Here is a 12250-nt window from a genome sequence, read left to right as displayed (position 1 = left end):
CAAGTGTATCTCAATAATCTGAATTCCTGCTTTCGTGAAGGTTTAGGTGACCCCAAGAACTTTCTAAAACTGAGCTACCATAAATGATCAGAGGTGATGGTGAATATATAAGGAAACTGATAAAGTGGGAGAGGAAAGAGTGGGAACAGAAAGATCACAGGAAAGAAGGAACAGAGAAATGGAGGAGAGAAGTAAATGGAAAAAGGACACGAGAGAGGGAACAGAGAGAAAGTAGGTGAGAAAGAATGAAAAGACTAGATTCCAGTAAACTTCTTAAAACCACATATGAATAAGAGAGAAAAAAATTAAACTGAGGAAAAAGAGACCTTGAAAGAAAAATACATTGGAAATGACGCACCAAGATTTGAGACACAGCAAAAAGGAAAGGAAAAAAAGATAAAAGAATGAGGAAAAACAAACAAGGACGCATATATATATTTGTTTTTTAATATAAATATATTAAATATTTAAATATATATATATTTGTTTTTTAATCATAAGTACAACTGATGCAAAAAATTAAAATGCATAGCAGAGAGAAACACACACATACTTTTGTAGTATTCTGACTAGAAAACTTTGCTTTTGCATATGCATCTAATGGAAAATACATACGCATGTTGGTGAGATCTGTGCCTCATTTAGTGTTTATTAATTTGCCACTACCTGCCAGGAGCATGGAAGTACAGTAGAATTTCTGTAAGGGCCTCAAACTTCTTACAAGGGGTTCTGAAATCCTGATTGCCCCTACTTTAGTAGGTAAGTAAAATTGTTTTCTTGTTAAGGAAACCAATAAAATCCTCTTAAACAAAATGGGCCAGTGTAACTGCCTGTCTTTACTTATACATGCCATGTAGGAAACAATCCTGTACATGACGGATAAAAAAAACTGGACTTCCAATGCTGAACTTCTACGATTGAACGATAAACATGATTTATGGGGCCAAATTATGCTCCGGCAAGACCCCCATTGATTATAAAAAGGGACTTCATGACTTGTCCCTGTGTACTAGGAATTGATAGGTTATATAGCAAAATACAAAAGTTAGTTCAGTTCTTTAAGTAACTAAACTCTTTTTTAAGCAAACTGAGTCTCCTAATACAGACAGGGCAATCAAGAATGGCAGTTTCTGTCTTTAATCAGTTTGTTTGATAAGTGCAATTTCCAAAAACTTATGTAATTTCCTTAACAAGAGATCTTTGGAGGTATTTTTTAAAAAAATATTTAGAAAAACATTTCTACAGGTAAACAAATGAGACAACAAGCTCTTAGAAAAAGAACAGGTTCATGAACCTGTGATGTGAAGAAGTGCCTTACCTTCGCTTTTTCCAGCTGTGCCTGGGCCTGCCGCTCTGCCTCTCTCCGCACTGCCTCTCTGTCTTCCTCCAGTGATACATCTGAATCAGATGGACGGCTAGTGTAGGAGTCCGCCGAACCCTGCACAGGAAAAGGAGACATAATGTTACAAATAGATGCAGCATCTGCAATAAAAGGGTGAAGTGTTCCCGTATCATTTCTCTCATTGTACGTTTGTAGAAATACCTGGCAAAGAAAAAAGAAAAATACAGCAGCAGAGACAATCAGTTAGAAAAATTTTTAAGTAAGGGTTTCAAATTTGGAGACCATCCAAAAGTCAGGTCTCTCTCCAGGGGTTTACTTCCCGCCCTATCCCCACATTCTAATTAGTCTGCTTTTTGGTAAGCAGAGCTGGTTTCTGTGTAGAGCAATGGCAGTGGTGCAGTGCAGGGCTGAAGGACATACAACAGTTTCAAGGATAGCTCCATAAAAATAAAAACCATAAACAAGGACATTTTAATGCCAGCAAGGAAACAGATTCAATAAAAAAATGCCAAGTCAGTATTAACAATTACTATTACACAAGATCACTGCAGAGAGCTTTAACCCATGCCTTCCATTTTAATTTTAGGGCACCTAACACTCTTCCCATCAGAAATGAACATGGCTCAAATCCATCTCAGCCCTTTAGCAAAAACATGCAAATGACCACAAATCAAGTTCCACCTGATTAAATATGTCTCAACTCAACACCTGTGTGTAAGTATTGCTACAATGGAACTAGTCAGAACACCAGAATAGCTCCAGCTCTGATTTTTGTCTCATCTTACAATCACAAGAAGAGAATTCTGCTAATTCAATCAGAATGAAAGCAACTGTTTTCCCTTACCGTAAAATTAATAAATAAATATGCTAACAATGAAAACATAGGGCTTACACAGATATCAGAATTCTTCAGCCGTCCTCCTTTGGCTCTTTTCAGAAGCCTGATCCAGGTGGCCTTCATTAGCCAGACAGCTCAGTTATTGTCCGCAGCTGCAGCGCCCGGCACTGATTCTCACAAAACATGTGCACACCGAGCACCGCAGAATCACTGCTCCTTTCCTATCCATGCTCTGCTGCAAGCTCCTTCCTTCTCTTCCCTCTGCCCTTCAAGCTTTTAGATACCCTGTTCTTAAGTATTTAGTGCAAGTAAATACTTAAATTTTCCAATGCCAGTAAAAAAGGCTTTAATAATGAAAAACAAAAACAAAAAAACCCCAGTATATTGGTTCAAGTATATTGTAAGAGATGTTTCAACTCAATGCAGGAAAAGGTCTTTGTTGTTATTTTTTTTTTTTTGCCTGTTTTGAATAGTACTTAGAAGAGAACCTTTTAAAATCCGGTGCAAAATGTATTCAGTGATATTTACAAGTACAAAGTTCATTTAATCTCTTCAGAGATCAGATGGGGGTGGGGTAAGAGGCTTTTCACATCACTGGGCATGCTCCATATATACAGCCTTTTACGCAGATGCTCACATCACACTGTGTTGTTAGTCTATGTCAAATTGCCATTTTACATCTCAAGGGTAAACAGCTGGAAAATAGCAAGGTCCCTGCAAATCTGGAATAGCTGGTACAGTGTCTTATTTTTATCACATATCAAACTACATTTCTCTCTCAGAAAATCCAGTTCTGTCATACATGCTCCTCATTCTCAATTTAAAACACGAAGTCAGAATCTGATCTCAGTTACAACAATGTAAATCTAGAATAAAACCAATTTACTCTGTTTACTCTGATGTACAAGAAGAGTTTGACCTACTAATTGTGGCATTTGCCCACACTAGGAAACCAGTAGGTAAGAAAAGCAGTGAATAATTGCAATACACACATACACACACACATATTGGATGCTAAAGGTCAAAAATATATTTCAGACCCTGAATTTGTGCATTAGTTTTAATTTGGTTTAGTCAATCATAACCTATAATAATTTCCCAAAATGATAAGTGATTGACATAGCTCTGTGTGATTAACTAGGACATTCATGACACAAATTCACAGGCAGCTATGCACAACCTAAGTGTAAAAGAAAATCTCAGTCTAGCTGACTTTGAAGTGTCTGCCTTTGATTTAAATTCAGTTACATGAAAAAGGCAGGATAATAGGAAATTCCAGCTGAGAACAGCAGTCACAAGAAATCTGGTATTGTAAGTCAGACCTTCTTAAAGAATTAGAGGCATATGGCTGGGAATGTCTAAGGACCAAATTCAGCTCTTATTTATGTCTGTGAAAAACAGTAACTCCCCTACAGCCATTGGGATACTCTGGATTTACACTACTGGTGTAACTGGTAACATACTTTGACCCTAAATTAGTAGTTTAAAAGAAAGGGAGAATTCTTAACTTTCAAAAACTTTTCTCTCAAATTTATAATAGTTACAATTTTGAATTCTGATGAAGCTGCCTTTGAACTGACATCCAGGAAACTACTCTTCAAGAAATGTTTTGCTTACCGCAAATGCAATACATATATTAGGCTAATTTTTCTAATTAACAATGGGGTGGGGGCAAGGGAGACTTCACAACCAAAGCACTTACTAAGTTAAGGAAAGGCACAAAAAAAGCACCCACACAAGGAAATAAAAATAAAATAAAATACACATTTCTATCTTGAATATTTTAGATAGTCTTGTCTGTTAGGAGAAGTACCAGAGGTTCTATACATCTTAAAGTCCTTGTCTACATTAGTTTATTTTCTTAAAATTTCTCACCATTGCTACTACTGATACAGCTTCACTAGTGGCTACAATGGCAGAAGAGTAGTACACCAAGCTATCAGTGGTTTTAACTGCATTGCCTGTATCTCCTCTGAAGGGTGTTAGGTGACACTGTGCTTAATACAAAAACAACAAGGGGTCCGGTGGCACCTTAAAGACTAACAGATTTATTTGGGCATAAGCTTTCGTGGGTGAAAAAACACTTCTTCAGATTCAACTTCTTTACCCACGAAAGCTAATGCCCAAATTAATCTGTTAGTCTTTAAGGTATCACTGGACTCCTTGTTGTTTTTGTGGATACAGACTAACATGGCTACCCCCTGATATTTTTGCTTAGTACACTATTTGTAGTGATCTAGCCACTCAATAACAGACTTAAAAGTGGCAGTTCTTCAACAAAAAAACCTCAAAAACAGACTTCAATGAGAAACTGCAGAACTGGAATTAATTTGCAAACTGGACACATTCAAATTAGGCCTTAATACACTAGTGGCCGGTATCAGTTCCCCCATCATTACCATCAACAGTGCAGCTGCAACAGTTGGCAATGTTAAGAAGAATCCTCATCCAAATACAGCCAAAGGGTGGTGCAGTGGCTGTGCCCTCCCTGTGCTCTCAGGAGTCCCAAGGGTATTGTACCTGCTTCAGGAAGACTGTTTCCTACAGCTCCCATAGGTGCAACTCCACGCTGCCTCTAATTCCCGACTATATCTAGCCACACAATCAGACCTTAAAAGGTATTTAAAAATGAAAAGAAAAAAAAGTTCTGTTACTATAGCATTAATGTTGAAATTTTAAATCATAAGAGTCAATTCAAATTTATAATTTCCACAGCAATTCTAATGTGCCTCCTTTGTGAATACATAGTATTTTTCCATTCCAGAATGTGATATTACCTTTTTTTTAATTAGCTTTTCTTCTCCTTGGGCAACACTATAAAAAGGCAATATAAATGGTCTTTGATCCCCATGAAAAATCAGAGAGCTGGGAAGTAGAATCCTCAGCCCCAACTAGTCAGGATGTCTGCTCAACTGAGCTGGGTCTGCTAAAATTGTGCATAGAGAGCTAATTTCTCCTTTTGGGCCAGTGAGTTCATGTAATGCGCTGGCTGTGTCCAAGGTTGGCCACAATTCCTCCACACTCCTAAAATGTTACAATTGATTCAGCTTAATTTTGTGCTGCATGTACAAATCATGCTGCTAAACAAGATTATTTTGCTAACTGCAAACACAGAGAGACGTAGATTTGCTGTAAAAACGTGGAGAACAGTGTAGATATGTCTGTAGAAGATTATAATTTGGAGACACTGTCTCATAAGGGACACTATTATGAACATAGGAAAAGGCTGTGTGCAGCAGTTCACCAGAGATGCTCCCAGTTTGTTTTATTAAAAAGTTATAATACTTTCTCATTCACTGGTTTGTTATTTATTGAACCTCAAGGTTGCTACAGACAGGACTTTGGAACTCTGAACAGAAGAACTTCTGTGCCCCCAGCACAGGGGGGCAGAGGTCCAAAGGGTGGGGGCAAGCCAGGAAAATGGTGGGCCTAAGGTCAATTGGATCTGTACTGATGCAGGCCAAGAGGCTATTCGTCACAGCAGAGAGAAGTATACTGTCCTCTGGGGTTATTAAAGCTGGGAGCAGGCTGGAGCCTTACCCTAGCTCCTCTGGAGCCCAGCCACTCAGGTTTTGTCCTGGTTCAGGTGGTTTACATTCCATTCTTCTGGAATATAGAGCAGCTCTAGTGCTAGATGTTACCATGGTCTCTTTGGTTGCTTGGATGTTATTAGCATGAGCATTTACAGTAATCCATCTGGTGCTGGGCAGATCTCAAGGTCAAATCCTCTGTTCTCCCCCCCTACGACAGGTAAATCAGCGCTTCCCTTATTCATCATTACACTGACTCATGCTCCCTTTCTTAGATCGTCACTTAAACATTGTATCATTTATTATTTCAGATCTAAGGTATTATTTTGGAGTATGAACCCATGCATATCAAGAATTTGTAGTTCCACCATGGCCACATTGGAGTTGGTACTTCCCCCTCTGCCTGCAGGCTACGGCTGTCTAATTAAATTCCTTCATGTTTGAAGTGTTTCATCATGTTGCTGAATTTCTATTTGCTTTACTTGCATGTAGATACTCCTTGATCAGATGATTTTTTGAGAGTCGGTCTTTTTCATTTTTCTTATGTCTTCTGATACCCCAGTACACCCTGGATATAGAGTTGCTAGGTGTCTGGTTTTTGATCGGTGTGTGTGTGTCTCTCTCTCTCTCAAATATATTGTGACATTCCCCTCTGGTGATATCCATACTGGTGATCCGCTAGATCACTCCAATCCTTGACTCCAAAAGCCAGCCTTACCCTGCTTTGCTGTGAGAACCCCCACTCCTGTGCTGTTCATACACAGCCTCTGGCATGTAAGCTGCTTCTTGGACTGTGCAATTGAATGACACTAGACAATATCTCCGGTCCCAGCAATAACCCTAGGAACCTCCATCTTGCAGTGTCCAGTTATGCCCACTGATCACTGAAAGCTTATATGAGTTCATCAATTTAACAAAGAAATTGATATGTACCAGGCTTGTTATCCCAATGGAGTCTCTGAAACACTTCAAACTAAATGCACTGCTTCAGGTAGAATAAACAAACAGATTTATTAACTATAAAGATAGATTTTAAGTGATTATAAATTAAAGCATAACAGATCGGATTTGGTCAAATGAAATAAAAGCAAAACGCATTCTAAGCTGATCGTAACACTTTCAGTGCCCTAACAAACTTAGATGTTTCTCACCACAAACTGGCTGGTTGTCCTTCAGCCAGGCTCTCCCCTTTCATCAGTGCTTCAGTCGCTTGCTGGTGGTGGTGTCTGTAGATGTAGGTGGTAGAGAGAGGAAGAGCATGACAAACGCCTCTCCCTTTTATCATGTTCTTTATTCCCTCTTGGTTTTGCCCTCCCCCGCTTCAGAGTCAGGTGAGCATTACCTCATTGCAGTCCCAAACTGACCAAAGGAAGGGGGGTGACTCACTCGAGAGTCCAAGAGAACCTTTTGTTGCTGCCTAGGCCAGCATCCTTTGTTCCTGTGAGGCTGGGCTGGGTTTGTCCCATACGTGCCCTGATGAGGTGTGAACTGCCTCTTTGCTCTTGGAGAGTTTTTGCGTGGGCTTATTTTAAGTCATGAAGACACATTTTCAGCCTCATAACTATAACTATATAACTCAAATATATACATGAAATTATAACCTATAACATTACTATAACATTGCTGTAACAACAAATACTATAACATCACTATAACAACAATGCTCAGTGCATCATGAGCCTTCCGAATACACCCAACATGACAAACTTTGCATTGGATACCACACAATCAGAGTGTTCTCACAAGATACAGAAAGTCACTATTTGAGAGAGAGAGACACACACACACACAAGGTGGGTGAGGTAATATATTTTACTGGACCAACTTCTGTTGGTGAAAGAGAAACTTTGGAGGTCTGAGAAAGGTTTTAGACATTTTCTTCCCATCTTCCCTACTCAGATATAATACACTTGTCATTTAAACATATTTATTCATCATAAAATAGCATGTTGTAGTATGTTTCCTTATGTCTTTATTCATTTAATGCTGAAAAACAATATTAAAACCAAAAGGATAAATTTATTCAAGTCCTCAGTTGCTGCAAAATGAAATGCCGTGTCTCAGCTAACTCCCCATAGATCAGCAATGACCAGAATATAATCCACAGAGTACTAAACATGGACCCTCAGTCATATTCATCTTTAACATAGATGTATGTCCCTTAGAGATTACATGTGCCAACATTCAATTCTAGCCGGTCAGATTAACTTGCAACATTGCAAGCTGAAATCTGTGGACCACAAAATTCCTTATTAAAGTTGATGGTAGCTGCAATTTGCTTCATTATATGGAAAATCAGGGGCAATGCTTGGAATTCTTAAGGTAAGTTGTCAATCAGTCCCATTGCTGGGCAAAGAGGCCACAGGCGGTGAATGTGTGAACTGCAGATCTGCGATAAATTCTTCTAGAAATCTAGGAAATATAACTTCTTTGAATGACTATTTGAAGGAATGCCACATTAACATCTTCATTAATGTGATATTACTTTGAAATTATACATTCTATTTATATTAGAACTAAATAATCAGGGATCAATGTTTTTCAAAAAAATACCAAGTCGTTTATTTCAATCGTGCCATTTTGAATTTGTTAAGTAAACTAAACTGAAGTTAAAAAGAAAAGAGAGAGATCCTATATTAATTAAAGGGCTATTCTTCAAAAATTCTTGGCTCCTTTGGTATTGGCCATTAATGCTCCATAGCTTGGCAACCACAAAGCCTAGTCACATCATCAGTCTCAGTTCCTTGGCACAGACCTTGGGGAACTTGACGAAACACCCACTACACTCACATTTACACCTGAAGGCTCAAAATCATACTTTCCCACTATGACTACAGAAGGAATGTAATCAACTTCTATGGAGGTCAACGGAGTCCTCTGTATGTTTACAGAACTGGAGGTCTCTCAAACTAATTGTCCTCTACCTTCAGTGCTCCATCCACAAAGCACTTTTAAGTGATATACACACTGAAACTAAAACAGTTGGGAAGTTTAGAGCAACCATGTGGTATAGAAATAAGATATTATGCAGGAAACTACTCTCCTTTTACTCTTAAAATGACTTTGGCAAATTTGTCAGACAGACCCAGCTGGACATTAATAGCTTCCATAGCAGTTAATTCAGCCTTCAGCTGGATGAAATGAGAGTTTTTAAAAATAGCCTTTGAGTTTGCAGAGGCCTTGGATCAAGCAAGGAGCAGAATGCATTGGACAAACATATTTACAAACATAAAGTCTCCACTCCTGTTTGGCTGTTCATGACAATGACGGACATGTTTTTGGAAAACAGTTCAGCTGGTTGTGGAGCTCAAATTCATGACCTCAATAGCAGATCATTCATTTACAGGTTTGTTTTTAACATGGACATATGGAGTTTTAGGGCCAAATTCAATGGTGGCACCAATGGTGGTATGAGTTGGTATTTCAGAGAAGTGAGTTTGGTGTTTGACTATTCTTCAGAGGGGTATTTTTAACAAATTTTCAAAGGGCTTTCTAAAGTGCACCTGCAAGCTTTAGCATTTTTAGTGGCTATTTAAAAAACAATCCCTTATAGCAATGGGCCTAAGTTGCACCGTTCAGAACCAGATCCAAACTTTCCACATGTTCTGTTACTTTTATTTAACATTTGTATTACAGTAGTGCCTGAAGACTACAACCAGGTTAGGCCCCATTGTGCTAGGCACTGCCACAATCACAGAATAAATGTCAGTCCCTGCTCCCAGGAGTTTAGAGTCTGAAAGACAAAATGGAACATGGATGGCAAACGGAAAATCTGGAAAGAAGAAGTGAATAATCAAATCCCAGGGATGACAAAATTTTGAGACATGTATGGTTAACAGCAACCTGATATCTGCTGGGAGAGCAGTACAGCGGTGCACAGACAATCCAGGAAGTTTTTGGAAAGTGTAGGGGACAATTTCCTGGTGCAAGTGCTGGAGGAACAAACTAGGGGCAGAGCTCTTCTTGACCTGCTGCTCACAGACTGGGAAGAATTGGTAGGGGAAGCTAAAGTGGATGGGAACCTGGGAGGCAGTGACCATGAGATGGCTGAGTTCAGGATCCTGACACAGGGAAGAAAGGAGAGCAGCAGAATACGGACCCTGGACTTCAGAAAAGCAGACTTTCACTCCCTCTGGGAACTGATGGGCAGGATCCCCTGGGAGAATAACATGAGGGGGAAAGGAGTTCAGGAGAGCTGGCTGTATTTTAAAGAATCCTTATTGAGGTTATAGGGACAAACCATCCCGATGTGTAGAAAGAATAGTAACTATGGCAGGCGGCCAGCTTGGCTTAACAGTGAAATCCTTGATGATCTTAAACACAAAAAAGAAGCTTACAAGAAGTGGAAGATTGGACAAATGACCAGGGAAGAGTATAAAAATATTGCTTGGGCATACAGGAGTGAAATCAGGAAGGCCAAATCACACCTGGACTTGCAGCTAGCAAGAGATGTTAAGAGTAACAAGAAGGGTTTCTTCAGGTATGTTAGCAACAAGAAGAAAGTCAAGGAAAGTGTGGGCCCCCTACTGAATGAGGGAGGCAACCTAGTGACAGAGGATGTGGAAAAAGCTAATGTACTCAATACTTTTTTTGCCTCTGTCTTCACGAACAAGGTCAGTTCCCAGACTACTGCACTGGGCAGCACAGCATGGGGAGGAGGTGACCAGCACTCTGTGGAGAAAGAAGTGGTTCGGGACTATTTAGAAAAGCTGGACGAGCACAAGTCCATGGGGTCGGATGCGCTGCATCCGAGAGTGCTAAAGGAGTTGGCGGACATGATTGCAGAGCCATTGGCCATTATCTTTGTCCCGGACGACTGGAAAAAGCCTAATGTAGTGCCCATCTTTAAAAAAGGGAAGAGGAAGGATCCTGGGAACTACAGGCCAGTCAGCCTCACCTCAGTCCCCGGAAAAATCATGGAGCAGGTCCTCAAGGAATCAATTCTGAAGCACTTAGAGGAGAGGAAAGTGATCAGGAACAGTCAGCATGGATTCACCAAGGGCAAGTCATGCCTGACTAATCTAATTGCCTTCTATGACGAGATAATTGGCTCTGTGGATGAGGGGAAAGTGGTGTTTCTTGACTTTAGCAAAGCTTTTGACACGGTCTCCCACAGTATTCTTGCCAGCAAGTTAAAGAAGTATGGGCTGGATGAATGGACTATAAGGTGGATAGAAAGCTGGCTAGATCGTCGGTATCAACGGGTAGTGATCAATGGCTCCATGTCTAGTTGGGAACTGGTATCAAGTGGAGTGCCCCCAGGGTCGGTCCTCGGGCCGGTTTTGTTCAATATTTTCATTAATGATCTGGAGGCTGGTGTGGATTGCACCCTCAGCAAATTTGCAGATGACACTAAACTGGGAGGAGAGGTAGATACGCTGGAGGGTAGGGATAGGATACAGAGGGACCTAGACAAATTAGAGGATTGGGCCAAAAGAAATCTGATGAGGTGGAACAAGGACAAGTGCAGAGTCCTGCACTTAGGACGGAAGAATCCCATGCACCGCTACAGACTAGGGACTGAATGGCTCGGCAGCAGTTCTGCAGAAAAGGACCTAGGGGTTACAGTGGAGGAGAAGCTGGATATGAGTCATTAGTGTGCCGTTGTTGCCAAGAAGGCCAATGGCATTTTGGGATGTATAAGTAGGGGCATTGCCAGCAGGTCGAGGGATGTGATCGTTCCCCTCTAGTCAACATTGGTGAGACCTCATCTGGAGTACTGTGTCCAGTTTTGGGTCCCACACTACAAGAAGGATGTGGAAAAATTGGAAAGAGTCCAGCGGAGGGCAACATAAATGATTAGGGGACTGGAACGCATGACTTATGAGGAGAGGCTGAGGGAACTGGGGATGTTTAGTCTGCGGAAGAGAAGAATGAGGGGGGATTTGATAGCTGCTTTCAACTACCTGAAAGGGGGTTCCAAAGAGGATGGATCTAGACTGTTCTCAGTGGTAGCTGATGACAGAACAAGGAGTAATGGTCTCAAGTTGCAGTGCGGGAGGTTTAGGTTGGATATTAGGAAAAACTTTTTCACTAGGAGGGTGGTGAAACACTGGAATGCGTTACCTAGGGAGGTGGTGGAATCTCCTACCTTAGAAGTTTTTAAGGTCAGGCTTGACAAAGCCCTGGCTTGGATGATTTAGTTGGGGATTGGTCCTGCTTTGAGCAGGGGGTTGGACTAGATGACCTCCTGAGGTCCCTTCCAACCCTGATATTCTATGATTCTATGAAGTTTTGTTTTGCTTCAACAACCCATTCAGAATTGCCAAACTTGGATCTAAATTCAGATCCAAATGCCCCAAACTTTGGGAAATTTGGATCTTGTCAACCTCTATCATTTAATTACATTTTCCCACATGCTTCAAAATATATTCTTTGAAAATTTAACCCTGAACATTGTCCACACTGGAGAACTATAAAGAAAGAAAGAACTTACTTTATTTGCTGCTGTTCTTTACAAATATTATATTCTCTTTTTTATGTAGAATCACTCTTTCAAGTTCCTTTCTCTAGTCTGATATTTTAAATCTAGTTCTGATG

The 12250-nt window shown here is 40.3% G+C and overlaps 1 protein-coding gene across 7 annotated transcripts in view; it reads right to left on the bottom strand.

Annotated features, from left to right (window-relative positions):
- The window catches only part of CACNB2 (calcium voltage-gated channel auxiliary subunit beta 2), a 396121-nt gene that overhangs the window by 139217 nt on the left and 244654 nt on the right, over positions 1 to 12250 (bottom strand). For 5 of the 7 annotated variants that reach the window (XM_073334164.1, XM_073334157.1, XM_073334158.1 and 2 more), the window contains one exon: positions 1319 to 1438. In XM_073334164.1, coding sequence (XP_073190265.1) covers positions 1319 to 1438 — 120 coding nt within the window. Of the gene's footprint in view, positions 1 to 1318; positions 1439 to 2234; positions 2497 to 12250 lie in introns of those variants that run through there. The other 2 variants (XM_073334159.1, XM_073334163.1) reach the window with 2 other exon arrangements.

This window comes from Lepidochelys kempii, chromosome 2, assembly GCF_965140265.1.
Source record: "Lepidochelys kempii isolate rLepKem1 chromosome 2, rLepKem1.hap2, whole genome shotgun sequence".
In the NCBI taxonomy this organism is placed as follows: Eukaryota; Metazoa; Chordata; order Testudines; family Cheloniidae; genus Lepidochelys; species Lepidochelys kempii.
This window is presented reverse-complemented; position numbering and strand designations above follow the sequence as displayed.